The sequence below is a fragment of the Euleptes europaea genome, chromosome 3 (assembly GCF_029931775.1).
Source record: "Euleptes europaea isolate rEulEur1 chromosome 3, rEulEur1.hap1, whole genome shotgun sequence".
NCBI lineage: Eukaryota > Metazoa > Chordata > Lepidosauria > Squamata > Sphaerodactylidae > Euleptes > Euleptes europaea.
In genome coordinates this window covers 47,265,937-47,281,988 of record NC_079314.1, presented here as the reverse complement: position 1 = coordinate 47,281,988, position 16,052 = coordinate 47,265,937, and the positions used below count along the sequence as shown (strand labels likewise).

Here is a 16,052-nt window from a genome sequence, read left to right as displayed (position 1 = left end):
TTCTCTCTTCCTCCATTTTGTCCTCGTAACAACCCCATGGTGTAGTTAGGCTGACAGGCCTAAGGTCTTCCAGCAAGCTTTGTGATGGAGTGGGGGGTTGAAATCTGGATATCCCAAATCCTATTCTATCTCACTGAACATGTGAATCGAGTTGGGTTGGGAGTCCCCAACTTGAATTGCACCCACATGTCTGATTGGGAGACTCGCCTTAAAACGTGCTTTGGGGCTGGATTCTGCTCTGGAGCCTGGCTTGGGAGACGAAGGGCTTCAGCCTTCCTTCCTGAACCATTTTTGTGAATGGAAATGTCTGTGGGGAAGCTTTGTCTGTCCTGCTGGATAGGTTGTCCCTGACAACAGGGCAAATAGGCCATTTTAACTTGAGAAAACAGTGCAGGAAGCCTCTCCTTCCCCCCTCCCCACATACTCCATGCTACAGAGTAACTGGTCAGACACCCAGCCCAACTTGTGACATACTTCTTGAGTAGATACCCGTGTAATGTAGCGTAGAGCCAAAGTAATGTTGAGGTTAGAGTGTCAGACTAGGATCTAGGAGACCTGGGTTTGTCCCCCCACTCTGTCATGGAAAGCTTACTATAAGAATTTGGGCCAGTCACACATGCTTACCCTAACTTTCCTTACAAGATTGTTGTGAGGATAAAATGGAGGAGAGAATGGTGTAAGCTGCTTTCCCCCAATGTAGGGTTGCCAATCTCCAGGTGGTGGCTGGAGATCTCCTGCTATTATAACCGATCTCCAGGCAACAGAGATCTGATCCCCTGGAGAAAATGGCTGCTTTGGCAATTGGACTTTATGGCATTGAAGTCCCTCCCCTCTCCAAACCCTGCCCTCCCCAGGCTCCACCCCCAAAATCTCCAGATATTTCCCAACCCAGAGCTGGCAACCCTACCCCAATGGGAAGTAAATAAAACAGAGAGAGGGAGACAGACAGACAGGCCCCAACAGTCTCACCATTATTCCATGCTGTATTAACCATAAGAAATTATTACCTTAAAGGGCTGAGTGATGTTTTATGGAGTACAAAGGTTGGGTCTCCATGGTGTAACACCCTGTGAGATGCCAGTTCTTCTGAATTTCTGACAACAGGCTGCCTGATTCACATTGAGACCTCAATGTGCATGGAGAAGGGGCTTCAGCCTCCACCTGCATTTTTTTCAAACCTCAAACAGTTTGGCAGGGCACAATTTGGCCCATTGGGGAAACCCATTAATTCCCTTCAATGCCATAGAGTCCAATTGCCAAAGTGGCCATTTTCTCTGGTGAACTGATCTCTATCGGCTTGAGATCAGTAGTAAAAGCAGGAGATCTCCGGCTAGTACATGGAGGTTGGCAACCCTAAGCATCTCATATCTGACTGTTACTCAGGGTGAGGACCCCAGACCTGACCTGCATACTCCATAAAGTGTGATTTGGCAACCTGGACTGTTTCTTACTAGCTTTCCACTGGTGAAACAGTGAAGAGGGTGCCTCTTATGACCACAGTAAAGGCTGTGTCAGAGACTATAGAATAGGGATCCCCAACTTTTTTGAGCCTGCAGGCACCTTTGGAATTCTGACATAGCTTGATGGGCATAGCCACAAAATGACTGCCATAAAATGGCTTCCGCAGGAGACACAGTCAGTCACAAAATGGTTGCTGCAATTTACCTTCAATCACATAGTGAAGATCCTTGTGTAGTGGTGGCAGCCGCTGCCAGATCAATGTTTTCAAAAATCTGCACAGTCAATCATATCTTCAGTGGCCAACCAGAAACTTTGCTGGGCAAAAGCTTCACCTGGCTATACCAACTTTCTAAAAACACTTGGCGGTAGGGTTGCCAACCTCCAGGTGGTGGCTGATCTTTCGCTATTACAACTGATCTCCAGCCGACAGAGATCAGTTCACCTGGAGAAAATGACTGCTTTGTCAATTGGACTCCATGGCATTGAAGTCACTCCCCTCCCCAAACCCCACCCTTCTCAGGCTCTGCCCCCCAAAATCTCCAGGTATTTCCCAACCTGGAGCTGGCAACCCTACTTGGCAAGTGCCAGGACAAGTGTTGACAGGCACCATGGCGCCCTAGGACACTATGTTGGGGACCCCTGTTACAGAACCTGTGTGAATGAAAGCCACATGGTAACATGGCCACAACATGGGAGGGATTCAGAAGAGATTGTGGAAAAGCTGATAGGACCTGGTCCTTTGTTTTTACTCACGTACAGAACATAGGACTACTGTTAACGTCCTACTAAAACCTCATTTCATATTCTATTATTAAAGGAAAACCTTATCATCTAGCAGTAATCTGACGAGCAAGCCAGATTTAGCAGAAACATGTTTGGGATCAAAACAAAGACTTACACTGTACTGAAGCAGAGATACAGGATTGATCCTGAAAGCCTTTGTGAGTGGGTTTGAGTTTATTATTTTAGGATATCCTACATCCAGAGTATTGGATGGTGATAAAGTGACATTGAAAGTATATACCCAAGCACCAGCTGGAGAATTTTCTCTAATTTTGCCGGTCCCAGGCAAGCCTGAAAACGACAGCATTCTTCCTCCTGCAGAGTACAAAAATGATAATTTATACTACCAACAAATACCATTCTAGTAGTAAATTGGTCAGCAGTGCTTCCTTCATAGTACTGATGTCTGCAAATAGAAACAACAACAACGCTGCTCTGCTTTCTCTCGAGTCTTCTGCTGTGGTTATAATTTTTATATAGGAGTTTCTCCTTTGTAGGGGCTGGAGATCTTCCAGGATTACAACTGATCTGCAGGATGTAGTGCATGTTCAGTGTTGCCACCTAGTGGCCTAGTTTGGTCATTATTGGGGAAGTAGTTCCAGTTTCCGGGCTGTTCTAAAACGGAGGCCTGGCCGAGGCCTTATGATGTACATCAGCAATAAATATAATTATACCTGCTCTGCTTGGCTGATTTCGACATCCTACTTTACACAGACAACCGAAAATGACTGCTTTGAAGAGTGATGTCTATGTAGGGTTGCCAGGTCCCTCTTTGCCACTGGCAGGAGGCTTTTGGGGCAGAGCCTGAGGAGGGTGGGGTTTGGGGAAGGGAGGGACTTCAATGCCATAGAGTCCAATTGTCAAAACAGCCATTTTCTCCAGGTGAACTGATCTCTATTAGCTGGAGATCCGTTGTAATAGCAGGAGATCTCCAGCTAGTACCTAGTGGTTGGCAACCCTATGTCTATGGCCTTTTTTCTGCGGCTCCACTTTGTGGGATCCTATGCGGAACCACTCCATACATGAAGTTTGGACTATTGATGATTGTAAAGAGACTTCTGACTGAGTGTTTGTGTATATATATATATGTGTGTGTGTTAGGATATTTCATGGCATGTATATATTAGGTTAGTCTATGCGCTGTGTTGAATTGTGTAGCTATTAATATAAATGTTTGCACTTTGTTACTACCTGGTGGTTGGCAACCCTATGTCTATGGCATTATACAATGCTGTATACAATGCTGAGGTCTCTCCCCTACCCAAATCCCGCCCTCCCTAGGCTTCACCCCCAAACCTTCAGGAATTTCCTAGCCTGGAGTCAGCAACCCTAGCTTTGGCTGACAGGAGAACTAGGGTTGCCAACCTCCGGGTAGTCGTTGGAGATATCCCGTTATTACAACTGATCTCCAGCTGATAGAGATCGGTTCACCTGGAGTAAATGGCCGCTTTGGCAATTGGATTCTATGGAATTGAAGTCCTGCCCCACCCCAAACCCCTCCCTCCTCAGGCTCCAGCCCAAAATTCTCCAGGTATTTCCCAACCCAGAGCTGGCAACCCTAAGTAGAACACACATGGTTACTACAACCAGGCTTCCTCCCAGTCTCTGAGCTATAGGACTGGCTTGTTGTTGAGAAGGGAACAGCAGTCATTTCTTCTGTGTGTGGTCCTGGAATTTTTCCTGGCAAACAGGTGGGTGTTTACAGACTGCTGCTGTTTGATCTCCCACAGAGTTCCAACCTGAGGGAGCTTTGGTCCTCAGTGGTTGAAGAGGTCAGTATTTCTGAGCGTTAAACTATAATTAGCTGAGCTGAAAGGGACAATGTGGTTTCTTCATGACAACATGATTTGTCCTCTGTCTAGGAAAAAGTGTGGCATGAGTTAGGGCCTTCCCACTTTTGCTGTGTTGATTGGTACTTTCCATGCATGGTTAATGTGGGAGAATAATTAGGAGTGGTGTTGTGAATGGTGGGTGATCAGTAGGGTTGTGGCCTGGCAACCAGCAAATTATCTGGGGGGGACATGGGGAGCACCATTGTGACAGTGGGTTGTCATTTCTGAGGGACACCCAGAAGTGTTGTCATGCCTCTCTAAGAATCACCGAAAGCGGCAAAACCATGGGTCCCCTTTGGAAGTGACGAGACACTGTTGGCAGAGTGGTAGAAGAAGAGTTGGGTTTTATATGCCGACTTTATCACTTAAGGGAGTCTCAAACCGGCTTACGATCACCTTCCCTTCACCTCCCCACAACAGACACCCTGTGAGGTAGGTGGGGCTGAGAGAGTGTGACTAGCCCAAGGTCACCCAGCTGGCTTCATGTATAGGAGAGGGGAGACAGATCCAGTTCACCAGATTAGACTTCGTTGCCCACGTGGAAGAGTGGGGAATCAAACCTGGTTCTCCAGATCAGAGTCCACTGCTTCAAATACAGTTGCCAAGTCCCTCTTCACCAGTGGTGGAAGGTTTTTGGGGTGAAGCCTGAGGAGGGCGGGGTTTGGAGAGGGGAGGGACTTCAATGCCATAGAGTCCAATTGCCAAAGTGGCCATTTTCTCCAGGGGAACTAATTTCTGTCACCTGGAGATCAATTGTAATAGCAGGAGATCTCCAGCTACTACCTGGAGGTTGGCAACCCTAGCTCCAAACCACTCCCCTTAACCTCTATACCACACTGGTTTGCTCATTTATTTTTCTCCCGCTGCTGCTTTGAGCAATCCTGGTAGTCAGTGACATTAGTGACTCTGTGGGGACTGGCCATCATTTTAATGTTAATTTTCTTTCCTCCCACTACTATTATTGTGCTTAAGGATATCATCTACTTTTCAACCTTTCCTGAACTAGGCTTCCCCCTTCTCAGAGTTGTAGACTTCTCAATTTCCCAGCAGAGGACGGGACACTGGGCTGAACCTGGCCCAGACCCATACTTGGTAATCTATAGTAAATGATTTAAGTAAGAAATTATTTGTATTTCCAAAAACCATATGTCATCAACAATTAATAGGGATGCCAGCCTCCAGGTGGGACCTGGGGATCCCCTGGAATTACAGTTCATCTCTAGACTACAGAGATCAGTTCCCCTGGAGAAAATGGCTGCTTTGGAAAGTGGACTCCACTGAATCCCACTAAGGTCCCTGTCCTCTTCAGGCTCCATCCACAAATCTCCAGGAGTATCCCAACCTGGATCTGGCAACCCTACCCCCCCCCATCCCCCACTGGTGGCCAGGGGAGACTGTGTGTGCACGTGATCCCCTCTCCGAGCCAGCCGATAGATTGGTGGGCAACTGCCCGCTAATCCAAGCAACCTGGCAACCCTAGGAATTGATCTGAGGTTTGGAGATCAGTTGGAATTCCTGAAGAACTCTCGGGCTGTACCGCCACTTTGGAGAACACTTCAGGCCACTCCAGGGATGTCTGGGCCTGGCTCTCTGCAGTAGCAGCTGTCCCTGCCACAGAGAGCTGGGCCCGGCTGGGGGATTCCTCCCCCCTCAAGGGGGAGATAGGAATCCTCCTCCTCATGAGGAGAAGATGGCATTCCCCCCATGAGTTTTGCGGGGCCCCATTTGTTATGCCCTAATTGTTAAGCAATCCTGAGCATGTACTACTGGTTTCTAACACAGACCATGGAGAGTCTAGTTTTTTAAAAAATAAAGAAGATTATGAAAACTTAAAGTCAGTTCACCATAGTATAAGAAACCTCTCAAAGCTGTTTGGAGAGGCCATCAACAGTACCATATCCCATAGGTAATAAATTATTAAAATTGCTCTCTTACCAGATATTTCTTCTAGCAAAAGAATGAGGCAGAAGCAGAGCATGTTATTTTTTTCCTTAGAATATGGCCATCTATAGTCAGGATCAGGTACATTTCCCTCAGCCCACATCAACCCAACTGATTAATGTCTTCCTTATCATGCAGTTAAAGTGACAACTCAAACAAAGGTTTTGCTGTAGCTAAGGCTGTTTCTAAAACATCAGCCTGTTTGCCCTTCCATGAATGACTCGCAACAATCCTTCAACATATGCAAGCTAGTAAATTTTATTTGGTAATAATGCGGGGGGAGGGGATAAAAAATTAGTAGCTCTAATTTTACAGATATAAAACTGATGGCATTTACTCAAATGCAAAACTAGGTTTTTCCCAGATATGCCATCAGAGAAAGGGGGGATCATCTTAAATTTGCATATAAGTTACAGTTATGTCCAGTAATAAAACCCTCTTTTAGCAGGTGGGGTGTTTGTTGGTAGTCATGATATAAAATTAAATTATCATAGTCAAATAAAGTTAGTAAGATAAATTATGGGTTATGTTATGCTGTTGGATCCATTGGCTCTCTTTCTGAAACATGAAGGATCTCATGGTTGAAAAGGTGGCTATACAGTTCTAATAATGCCTAAAATAAAGACTCCCCTGCACTGTCCAATAGTAATGCTATGGAAAGTATGGACTGCATTGGAATTAATAACTAACAAACTTGATTTGGATGAGATATTGCTAAATCTCCTGCCATGGGTCAGGCTGGCTTGGATCAGATATGTGAAGTTGGAAAGGTGGAAACGGATGGTCTATTTAAGGTTGCCAACTTCCAGGTGAGCCTGGAGATCTCCTGGAATTACAACTGATCGCCAGACTACAAAGATTAGTTCCCCTGGAGAAAATGGCAGCTTTGGAGAGTGGACTCCACTAAGGGTGGGCTCCATTGTACCCCACTAAGGTCCCTTTGGAAGATGGACTCTATGGCATTATACCCTGCTGAGGTCCCCCTCCTCCCAAAACCCCACCTTCCTCAGGCTCCGCCCCCAAATCTCCAGGAATTTCCCAACCCGGAGTTGGCAACCCTCTGCTTAAGACTAGGTCAACTATCTTGTGAGACAACCATTCAGAGTTTAAAAGGTTAAAATCTCTATCATTTTAGCTCTGTCAATGAATGACTCTGAAAAGTCTCGTAACATGTAAAATACTATATATGCTCTGCCTAGGGTTGCCAACTCTGGGTTGGGAAATACCTGGATATTTGGGGGGCTGATCCTGAGGAGGGCAGGATTTGAGGAGGGGAGGGAATTCAGTGGGATATAATGCCATAGAGTCCACCTTCCAAAGTGGCCATTTTCTACAGGTGATCTGATCTCGGTAGCCTGGAGATTAGTTATAATACTAGGAGATCTCCAGTCACCATCTGGAAGTTGGCAACCCTAGCTCTGCCCCTTAACAGGCGCCACTCTGTCAAAGGTCCTTAGGGTTGCCAGCTCTGGATAGGAAAATACCTGGAGGTTTGGGGGCTGAGCCTGAGGAAGGCAGGGTTTGGAGAAAGGAGGGACTTCAATGCCATAGAGTCCAGTTACCAAAGTGGCCATTTTCTCCAGGTGAACTGATCTCTATCAGCTGGAGAGCAGTTGTAATAGCAGGTTACTGTACAAAGTGTGGGGAGGCAAAATAACTCCAGAAGGGACCTGGGGCAAGATCCAGACCAGTCCTTTTTAAAAGGTCATGTGACTTCCTCAAACACCAAACTAACAGTATTGGAAGTGGAGCTCTGGGCTCCCATTTCTAAATGCAAAACCATGCTTCTCGTGCTTGTAACCATGCTTGTAAGAAGGAATCAGTTTTATGGATGACTCCATTTAATAAAGGGATATCACTGCACTACAACAACATTAATTTTATTACCCTCTTAATTAAACATGAAATCTTAAATTATCCCAACCATAAGTAGAACAGATCACTATAACAGGTAACAAAGACTTGGTGAGTTTAGCTCTACTGTTTCTTAAAAAGGAGGTGTAAAAATTTTCCAAGACACAGTGCAAAGGAAGGAAGCAAAATTAGACGGCTCTGCGGGGAGTTGTATTTGACGCCTCAGTCTGATGTATGCCTTGAGAAGAGATTTACATCAAGTGAGCAATTAGATCTGGATTTGTCTCAAGATACAAAGGCCACTAAATGCATTTGGCAGCCTGCAGCACTTACAGTAGATTTACTTGCTCGTTTACATACCACCATATAATCGCTCAGCCTCCTGAGCTGATGGGGCCGCCAAATACACAAATATCTGTTTGAAGTCACAAAGGGCACAAAGGAAAAGGAGTTGTTTTAAATACTGTTAAGGAAACGTTGGGGTTGCTATGTACGCAAATGGATCTACAATTTTTAATGAAATGACAAAATATTTCCCAGCAGTGATAGAATTGCAACACAATATTTTTCCCCATATTAAAGCAGAGACCAAGGTCTGAAGTTGCAGTCCATTTCTGGTTCTGTCAGTTGAACAACAGCCTTTGGTGAAGAAGAGACTCCCTGCTTCTTTAAGTGGGAGAATTCCATATAAGATGGTTTTGGAGGGTTGCCAACCTCCAGGTAATAGCAGAAGATCTCCTGCTATTACAACTGATCTCCAGCCGATAGAGATCAGTTCGGCAGGAAAAAATGGCGCTTTGGCAATTGGAGTCTATGGCATTTAAGTCCCTCCCATCCTAAACCCCGCCCTCCTTAGGCCCCCAAAATCTCCCATCTGTTGCAAAGAGGGACCTGGGAACCCTAAGTTGAATATATCATTCCCTCCAAAACACATTGGGGGGTTTCCACTGCAGCTTGCTATAATGGACAAACATATTTTCTTTAAAGTAAAAAAATATCAAAATTCTCCTCAGCCCTCCCCTATAAGTGCTTATACTACTCTTGTATATATGAAAGCAATTAGTCTGTGATAAACATAGAGTAGCTACATAGGTGGGGCAGCTGGCCATTCCTTTTCAGAAGTGGCCTATATTTGGTAACAGAATTAGTGTGTGGAATAAGTGTATGTTGCTGCAAGACAATGGTGTGTTCTTGAAGAGAGTGCCAGTGGAGACTATTGTAGCTGCTGGAGGACTTGAAAGATCAGAAATTAACCTGAGGAGAAAGGAAGTATAAGGGTTCTGCTGGGAAGACTGGGGAGGAGGAGTAAAAAGGCATCCCAGAATAGGGTTGCCAGGTCCTGCTTCGCCACTCGTGGGAAGTTTTTAGGGCGGAGCCTGAGGAGGGCAGGGTTTGGGGAGGGGAGGTACTTCAATGCCATACAGTCCAACTGTCAAAGTGGCCATCTTCTTCAGGTGAACTGATCTCTATTGGCAAGAGATTTCCAGCTAGTACCTGGAGGGTGGCAACCCTATTCCAGGAGCATTAACTGATGGATGAATATGGCAAAGGAGAGACTGCTGATGCAAACCCCAGCCACAGTTCATTCTGGGCTGGGAAATACCTGGGGATTTTGGGGTGGAGCCTGAGGAAGAAGGGTTTGGGGATAGGGTTGCCAAGTGCCCGGTGGTGGCAGGTAAAATCCTGCCAATCCGCCCCACTGCCTGCTGACCAGCTGAAGGTCGGCAGGCAACCCATGCACACTCCCGCATGCCGTGCCCACATCTCTTCCGGGTTTACCCGGAAGCGACTCAGACGCTCTAGCAACCTCTGCCAAAACTCTGTGAAAACCCCTGAAAAGCTCCCACAGGTGGAGCTATGGGACCTGGTGACCCTATTTGGGAAAGGGGGGCTTCGATGGGGTATAATACCATAGAGTCCATCTTCCAAAGCAGCCATTTTCTACAGGTGAACTGATATCTGTCGCTTGGACATCAGTTGTAATCTCAGATCTCCAGCCGCCACCTGGAGATTGGCAACCCTAGCCAGAGACCCACATCAACCAGTCATTGGACCGCAGTTGGTAGGCCTCCCAGTGCTCTACTGTTTTTGAGGGAATGATACATTCATGCCCAGCTTTGTCTGGGGATTGTGAGAGTGACTGAAGAAAATTTTAACTTTTTGTACACTGAGAAGTACCACAGAGTTGAAGTCCAGTTCTGTAATTCCGTGGCTTAAAGTGGAGTATCTGCCTTTTTGTTCTCCGGGAAACTTGTGCTCATTTTATCTGTGTGGTTCATGGAGCTCAAGGGATAGGAAAATAGAGAGTGAAGCACCATGTCACAAGCGAGGTCTGGAATCATCAGGACCCTCCCCACTTTTTGGAGCACTGGGCAAGAGATTTACTAAGAGCTTTTCAAAATTTTCACATAAAATCTATAGTGCTTCATAAAACCAGCCCTTCTACTACCTGATAAGCACTGTTGTTTCTTGATCAGCGGAGTCAGCAAATGTACATGTGCACAACTTTTTTTTGACATTTCTGATGGATGCCTTCCTCACCAGTTAAGGGAGCCTTCCCCCCAAAAAACCCTCTGTCCTGTTGGATGGAGCTAGAAAATAGGGTTGCCAACTCCATGAGATTTGGTGAGGTGAAAGCTGGGGAGGGTGGGGTTTGGGTTGGAAGGGACCTCAGTGGGTTATAATGCCATACATTCTACTCTCCAAAGCAGCCATTTTATCCAGGGAAACTGATCTCTATAGTCTGGAGATGAACTGTAATTCTGGGAGATCTCCAGGCCCCACCTGGAGGTTAGCAACCTTAAGCTAGAACAAAGCCTGAGATGACAAACTACGTTTTTTGTGTGGGGAGATGTGGGGCGAAATTACTGGAATAACTGCCCTTAGCTTGATTCTGAGACAACACAGTGGCTTAAATGCAGGAACACCGAAGGAAGACTATGATGAATTTCACATCACATATGCCTGGGGCTGTTGCTTTCTCCCACAAATTTGTTGTGCTTGGAGTTAGGGAATATTGCCACCTAGTGCTGCAAAGAATCCTGACTGCTTGTGCAGAGAAAATAGACACAAAGAGTGGCATGCAAGTCAAGAATCATTTTAGCAATATGTCTGACACCATTGCTGTTAAAAGAGGAGAGGGATATATTCTTCTTGTATGCAGTTGTTACTTTTCAACAACAAACCATAATAGCTCAATCTACATTTCATCAAAATTAATGGCAAAACTTAAGCCAATTCGATGGGCACAGGTTGTACCCTTAGAGTTTAAAATGTAAATAGTGAGGGTGTTATTTAATTAAAATAAGATACACTGTTTGGTTCTTGTAGGTTATCCGGGCTGTGTAACCGTGGTCTTGGAATTTTCTTTCCTGACGTTTCGCCAGCAGCTGTGGCAGGCATCTTCAGAGGAGTAACACTGAAGGACAGTGTCTCTCAGTGTCAAGTGTGTAGGAAGAGCCAGAGAGGGGTTGGGTTTGAGCTGAGTACTGTCCTGCAGAAGTAATGTGCTAATCATTGTCCTGTAAGTATCAAGATAATGTACTAATGAGGGTGTGGTATGTTAATATGGAACCATTGTATCCTGAAGTGATCTGTTAATGTGTGAAATCCAAAGCTAATCTGCATAGCTATTGTTGACTGTAGCCTTTGTTAGTCTGGAGGTTTTTCAGGGCAGGAAGCCAAGCCTTATTCATTCTTAATGGCCCTTCTGATTTCATTCTTGGAATAGCCGTTTGCTAGCAGTGCGTGATTTAAATGACTAGTTTCTTCCTTGAGAAACTGTGGTTCACAGATCCGTCTTGCACGGTCCATTAATGTTTTGATTATTCCTCTTTTCTGTCGGGGGTGGTGGTTGGAGTTTTTGTGTAAGTAGCGATCTGTGTGAGTTGGTTTCCGGTAGACCTTGTGACATAACTGAAAGTTTGTTTTACGGATGACAAGGGTATCAAGAAATGGGAGTTTACCCTCAATTTCCTTTTCCATGGTAAACTGAATGTTTGGATGGATATTATTAAGATGGTTTAGAAAGTCCATTAATTTTTCTTCACCATGGCTCCAAATGGTAAATGTATCATCTACGAACCTGAACCAGACTGTAGGTTTGTAAGGTGCCGATTCTAATGCTGTCTTTTCAAAATATTCCATGTAAAAATTTGCTATTACTGGACTGAGTGGACTTCCCATAGCTACTCCATCAATCTGTTCATAAAATTCTTGATCCCATAGTAAATAACTTGTGGTCAAACAATGGTGAAATAAGGCTGTTATATCTTCTGGAAAAATCTGGTTAATCAATGAGATTGTGTCTTTTACTGGAACCTTGGTAAAGAGGGATACAACATCAAAACTGACTAATATATCCTGTGGATTGAGTCTCAACGGACTGATTTTGTTGATGAAGTGAGTTGAAACTTTGATGTAAGAAGTGGTTTTTCCAATGTGGTCCTGTAGAAGGGTGGTCAAATATCTAGCTAATTCATATGTTGGGGAACCAATGGCGCTCACAATGGGTCGGAGTGGGACGGAATCCTTCCACATTTTACTAGACCACTGACGAAGGCCAGGGGGCCGAACGCGTTTGGTTTGTGGTTTCAGTCTATCAACCTGTATTAGTTGCCATTTGTGCTTACTTTTAATGTACTTATTTAATGTTTTTAATAGTAACCTTAGTGCTTTAAAATAAATACATTTCTATATATAACTGAGTTCTTTTCCACCCAACCTTTGGGTACCCAGCTTTGTTCATGGGTTGGGTTCCCCTCCCCTTTGTTTGTGTCATGGGATGTTGGAGGCCAGCCCTGGGATTGTGGCCCATTGCGAATGGGGAGAGCACTTTGGAGGGCACTGTGTGGTGGCACAGTGAGAGCCTCCTGCCACCACTGCCTCCATGGCACCACAGGTCGCTGCCTTCTAGGGTTGCCAACCTCCAGGTAGTAGCTGGAGATCTCCTGCTATTACAACTGATCTCCAGCCGATAAAGATCAGTTCACCTGGAGAAAATGGCCGCTTTGGCAATTGGGCTCTATGGCATTGAAGTCCCACCCCTCCCCAAACCCTGCCCTTGTAGGCCCTGCCCCAAAATCCTCCCGCTGGTGGCGAATAGGGACCTGGCAATGCTACTGCCTTCTGTGCTTTGGGGATGGGCTGTCATTCGGCTAGGTGTCCGGGTCCCGCCTGGAGCCATACATCCTCTGCAGAGTCCCCTTTAAGGGGACAGGTGGGGGCCAGGGAGCGAATGGGAGCTCATTTGCCTGAGCCCTCCCCTCCCTTCCCCTGGAGCATTTCAGCAGCTCTGTCCACCCCCTTTTCAGGGGCCCTTTCCATCAGGGCCCCACTGCCACCTCCAGTCACAACTCACCCTAAATTGTGAGGAAAAGAGAGAAGGGAGAGGAAGTATTTCCTTTCATACGTGAATTAAATATTTACTTAGATTGTCTCAGTGAAGGAGTTCATGATATCTTTCTCTTTCTTTGACTGAAATTCAGATTATAATGAGTGAAATTTTTAAAATGTTTTTTAAAACCACATGGTTAACTTTTGATGGCATATGTTTTTTGGAAATATAATTTCATATTGAAAAAATTAATATAGAATACTAAATTTGGGCCAGGATCATGTTCAGCCCTGTGCCCCCCCCCCTCCCCGGGAATTTGAGAAGTCTATGCTCCTTGATTCCAGGAGGTCTCCAGGCCCAACCTGGATGTTGGTAACCTTTGTTGAGGGAAACTGTAGTTAGTATTAATCACAGCAGTGCTAATGTAACCCTTAACCACAAAACACCAGAAAAAGAAAGGCTTTTAATTAGCTTCAGGAAAGAGTAGACTTATGAATAATGCTAATGCCACGGATGCTTTTTACTGATCTTAAAAGGATATTTGATCATCTTCACATGGAATGGCATCTGCTCCTCACGTACATATCAATGTTGTCTCTTTGTTCTGGCAGAATATGAGACTGGAAGTGCGCCACCTGAGTGACTCCCCTGATCTGTTGCACAACAAGACAATAACACATTAAGTGTCAAGAATGGTTTCGAGGGTTTGCACCTTTTTCTCCCCCTCCCCCATTTTCTGTAGCTATTTCTGAATCTACTAAGAAGCTACGGGCAGGAAACTACACTCCATTTTAGAAAGGTAAACTTTAGCCTGTCTAGTGGCTAAACTGCTTGTTCCTATTAGAATGCCACAGCTGTAATGCACAGCCTGAGCAGAGGCACCGCACAGCTTTGAACTCCTTTTAATATGGCAATGATTAAGTTTCCTACTGTTATAGGGTAAGTAAGGGCACAGCATCTCTGTCAGGTTTCAGCTGACCTCTGCATCAACAGAACTAGAAAAGTTTGTATGTGACTAAAATATTTCATTAATCACACTCGGGGAACATCATATATTTTATAAAATATTTCTTTTTGTGGGTGTCAGGGTCATGACACGGGGGAAGGCAAATGGCAAGCCACCTCTGAACATCTTTTGCCTTGAAAACCCCACCAGGGGCGCCATAAGTCAGATGTTACTTGACAGCAAAAAATAAAATAAAATAAAAATGATTCAGTCTGGTGATGCTGAACCCTCAGAAGGTTTGTGGATGGAAGGCACTGAAATGCCCAGAGTAACTTGTACTCGTAGAAATCTTTGCCATGTTTGGAATCACGTTGTGGCATGGGAAAGGATTTGGGGCAGCTGAGGAATGTTTGCGATGGAGAATTTTAGTTAAGTTTTTTTGGGGGGTGGGGGGCAATGCAAAATGTAAACACAAATCCCCTTAAATATTTTTTGTAGTAGCTTCTTTGACTGATTTTGCAAAATCCTGTCACCTTCACTCCTGGTCACTTCAACAAGGGATTTTTGCTCTGGTTTGGGCTCCCAAGTGCAGCGGATTATTTCTGAGCTTCCCCACAGCTCTGTTGTCTATCTGTGGTTTTCTCATGCTTTCAGAAACTATCTTTGACCCATTGTTTCCTGCTGGTACAGAGCTGAAACACATTTGCCTTCTGTGTAGACAGTGTGCTTCAGGGTGTCGGTTGTGGGGGGAGGAAGGGAAGGTGATTGTAAGCCGGTTTTATTCTCCCTTAAGTGGCAGAGAAAGTCAGCATATAAAAACCAACTCTTCTTCTTTTTCAAAAGGTGCCACTCATTTTAATACCATTTTCACTGCCCCATTCCTCCATAACCACCATTTCTACTTCATGCTATGGAGGGAGGAGCTTTTCAAGGTTCTTAAAAAAATAGCAATAGCTAGATTGCAATAGTATTATAACATTATACTGAAATATCTGCTAGGTCCTCTGAATTTCCAGCTATCATGTAAAAACAAAAATCAAATCTCTAGTTCCTTTTGTTGTGGAGATAGAAGTGGTAGAGAAAGTCAGCACATAAAAACCAACTTCTTCTTCTTCGACAGGGCAACCTTATGCAGTTGGACCTTTCTAAGTCCACTGACTTCAAGGGCATAACTTTATTTAGGATTACACGCCAAGTATGTTTATTCCTCCTTCTCTATATATCAATTTTAAAATGAGAACTGCATATAGATAGCTCTTTATTTAAATTTGCAGGGTCTGTGATTTCTTGGGTCAGATGCCAATGAAGGCATTTCCATCTATCTGAGCCCTTCTGAACCTGAAGCCAATGCCATTGTGCTGTGTCCTCCAACCATTTTTGCCTGCCAGGGAGCTCCCTTCACTGAATAGGATTGACAGTTGTCTGGAGGAAAAAAATGTCATGTCCCATTCACAGAGACTGGAGATGTTATTTACGAGGTGTTATTTGCTTCCATGCCAGGAAAAATGTCGGCTGCCCGTTTCCATACGTTTAGAGAGACGGGGCATTTTTCTCCAGACATATTGGCAACCTGATCATTGGATGTATAAGGGTGTCACTCTGTTTAGGATTGCCCTTCAAGTGTTTTCAGTCTAATGTCTATCTTCCTTTCTCTTTATGTGTCCCTATATAAAAATGCGGCCCATTATCTATTCATCGATCTCGTGTGTTGCTGTGATTATCCCCACCTGGCAGAGGGGAGGCGGGGCTTGCGGCCGCCCGGCCGGTGCACCCTCCGCTCACCTGTCCGGCGAGCGGGCGCGGGCAGCCCGCCTCCCTTCGGTCCTCTCCCTTCCCCGAGCGCGTTAAGGGCTGCCCGGCTTCGCGTCCCCCTTCCGCGCCTGCGCGCCAGCAGCCGGCG

General features: G+C 45.2%; 1 protein-coding gene across 1 annotated transcript in view; it reads right to left on the bottom strand.

Moving 5' to 3' along the window:
* CDHR3 (cadherin related family member 3) overlaps window positions 1-6,080 on the bottom strand; it is a 34,193-nt gene extending 28,113 nt beyond the window's left edge. Inside the window, exons 1-2 of the mRNA XM_056847327.1 lie at window positions 6,012-6,080; window positions 2,360-2,559 (exon numbers count right to left, since the gene is read on the bottom strand). Of these exons, the coding sequence (XP_056703305.1) occupies window positions 2,360-2,559; window positions 6,012-6,054 (243 nt within the window). The 5' untranslated portion in view covers window positions 6,055-6,080. The remainder of the gene's footprint in view (window positions 1-2,359; window positions 2,560-6,011) is intronic.
* Window positions 6,081-16,052: the final 9,972 nt, after the last annotated feature.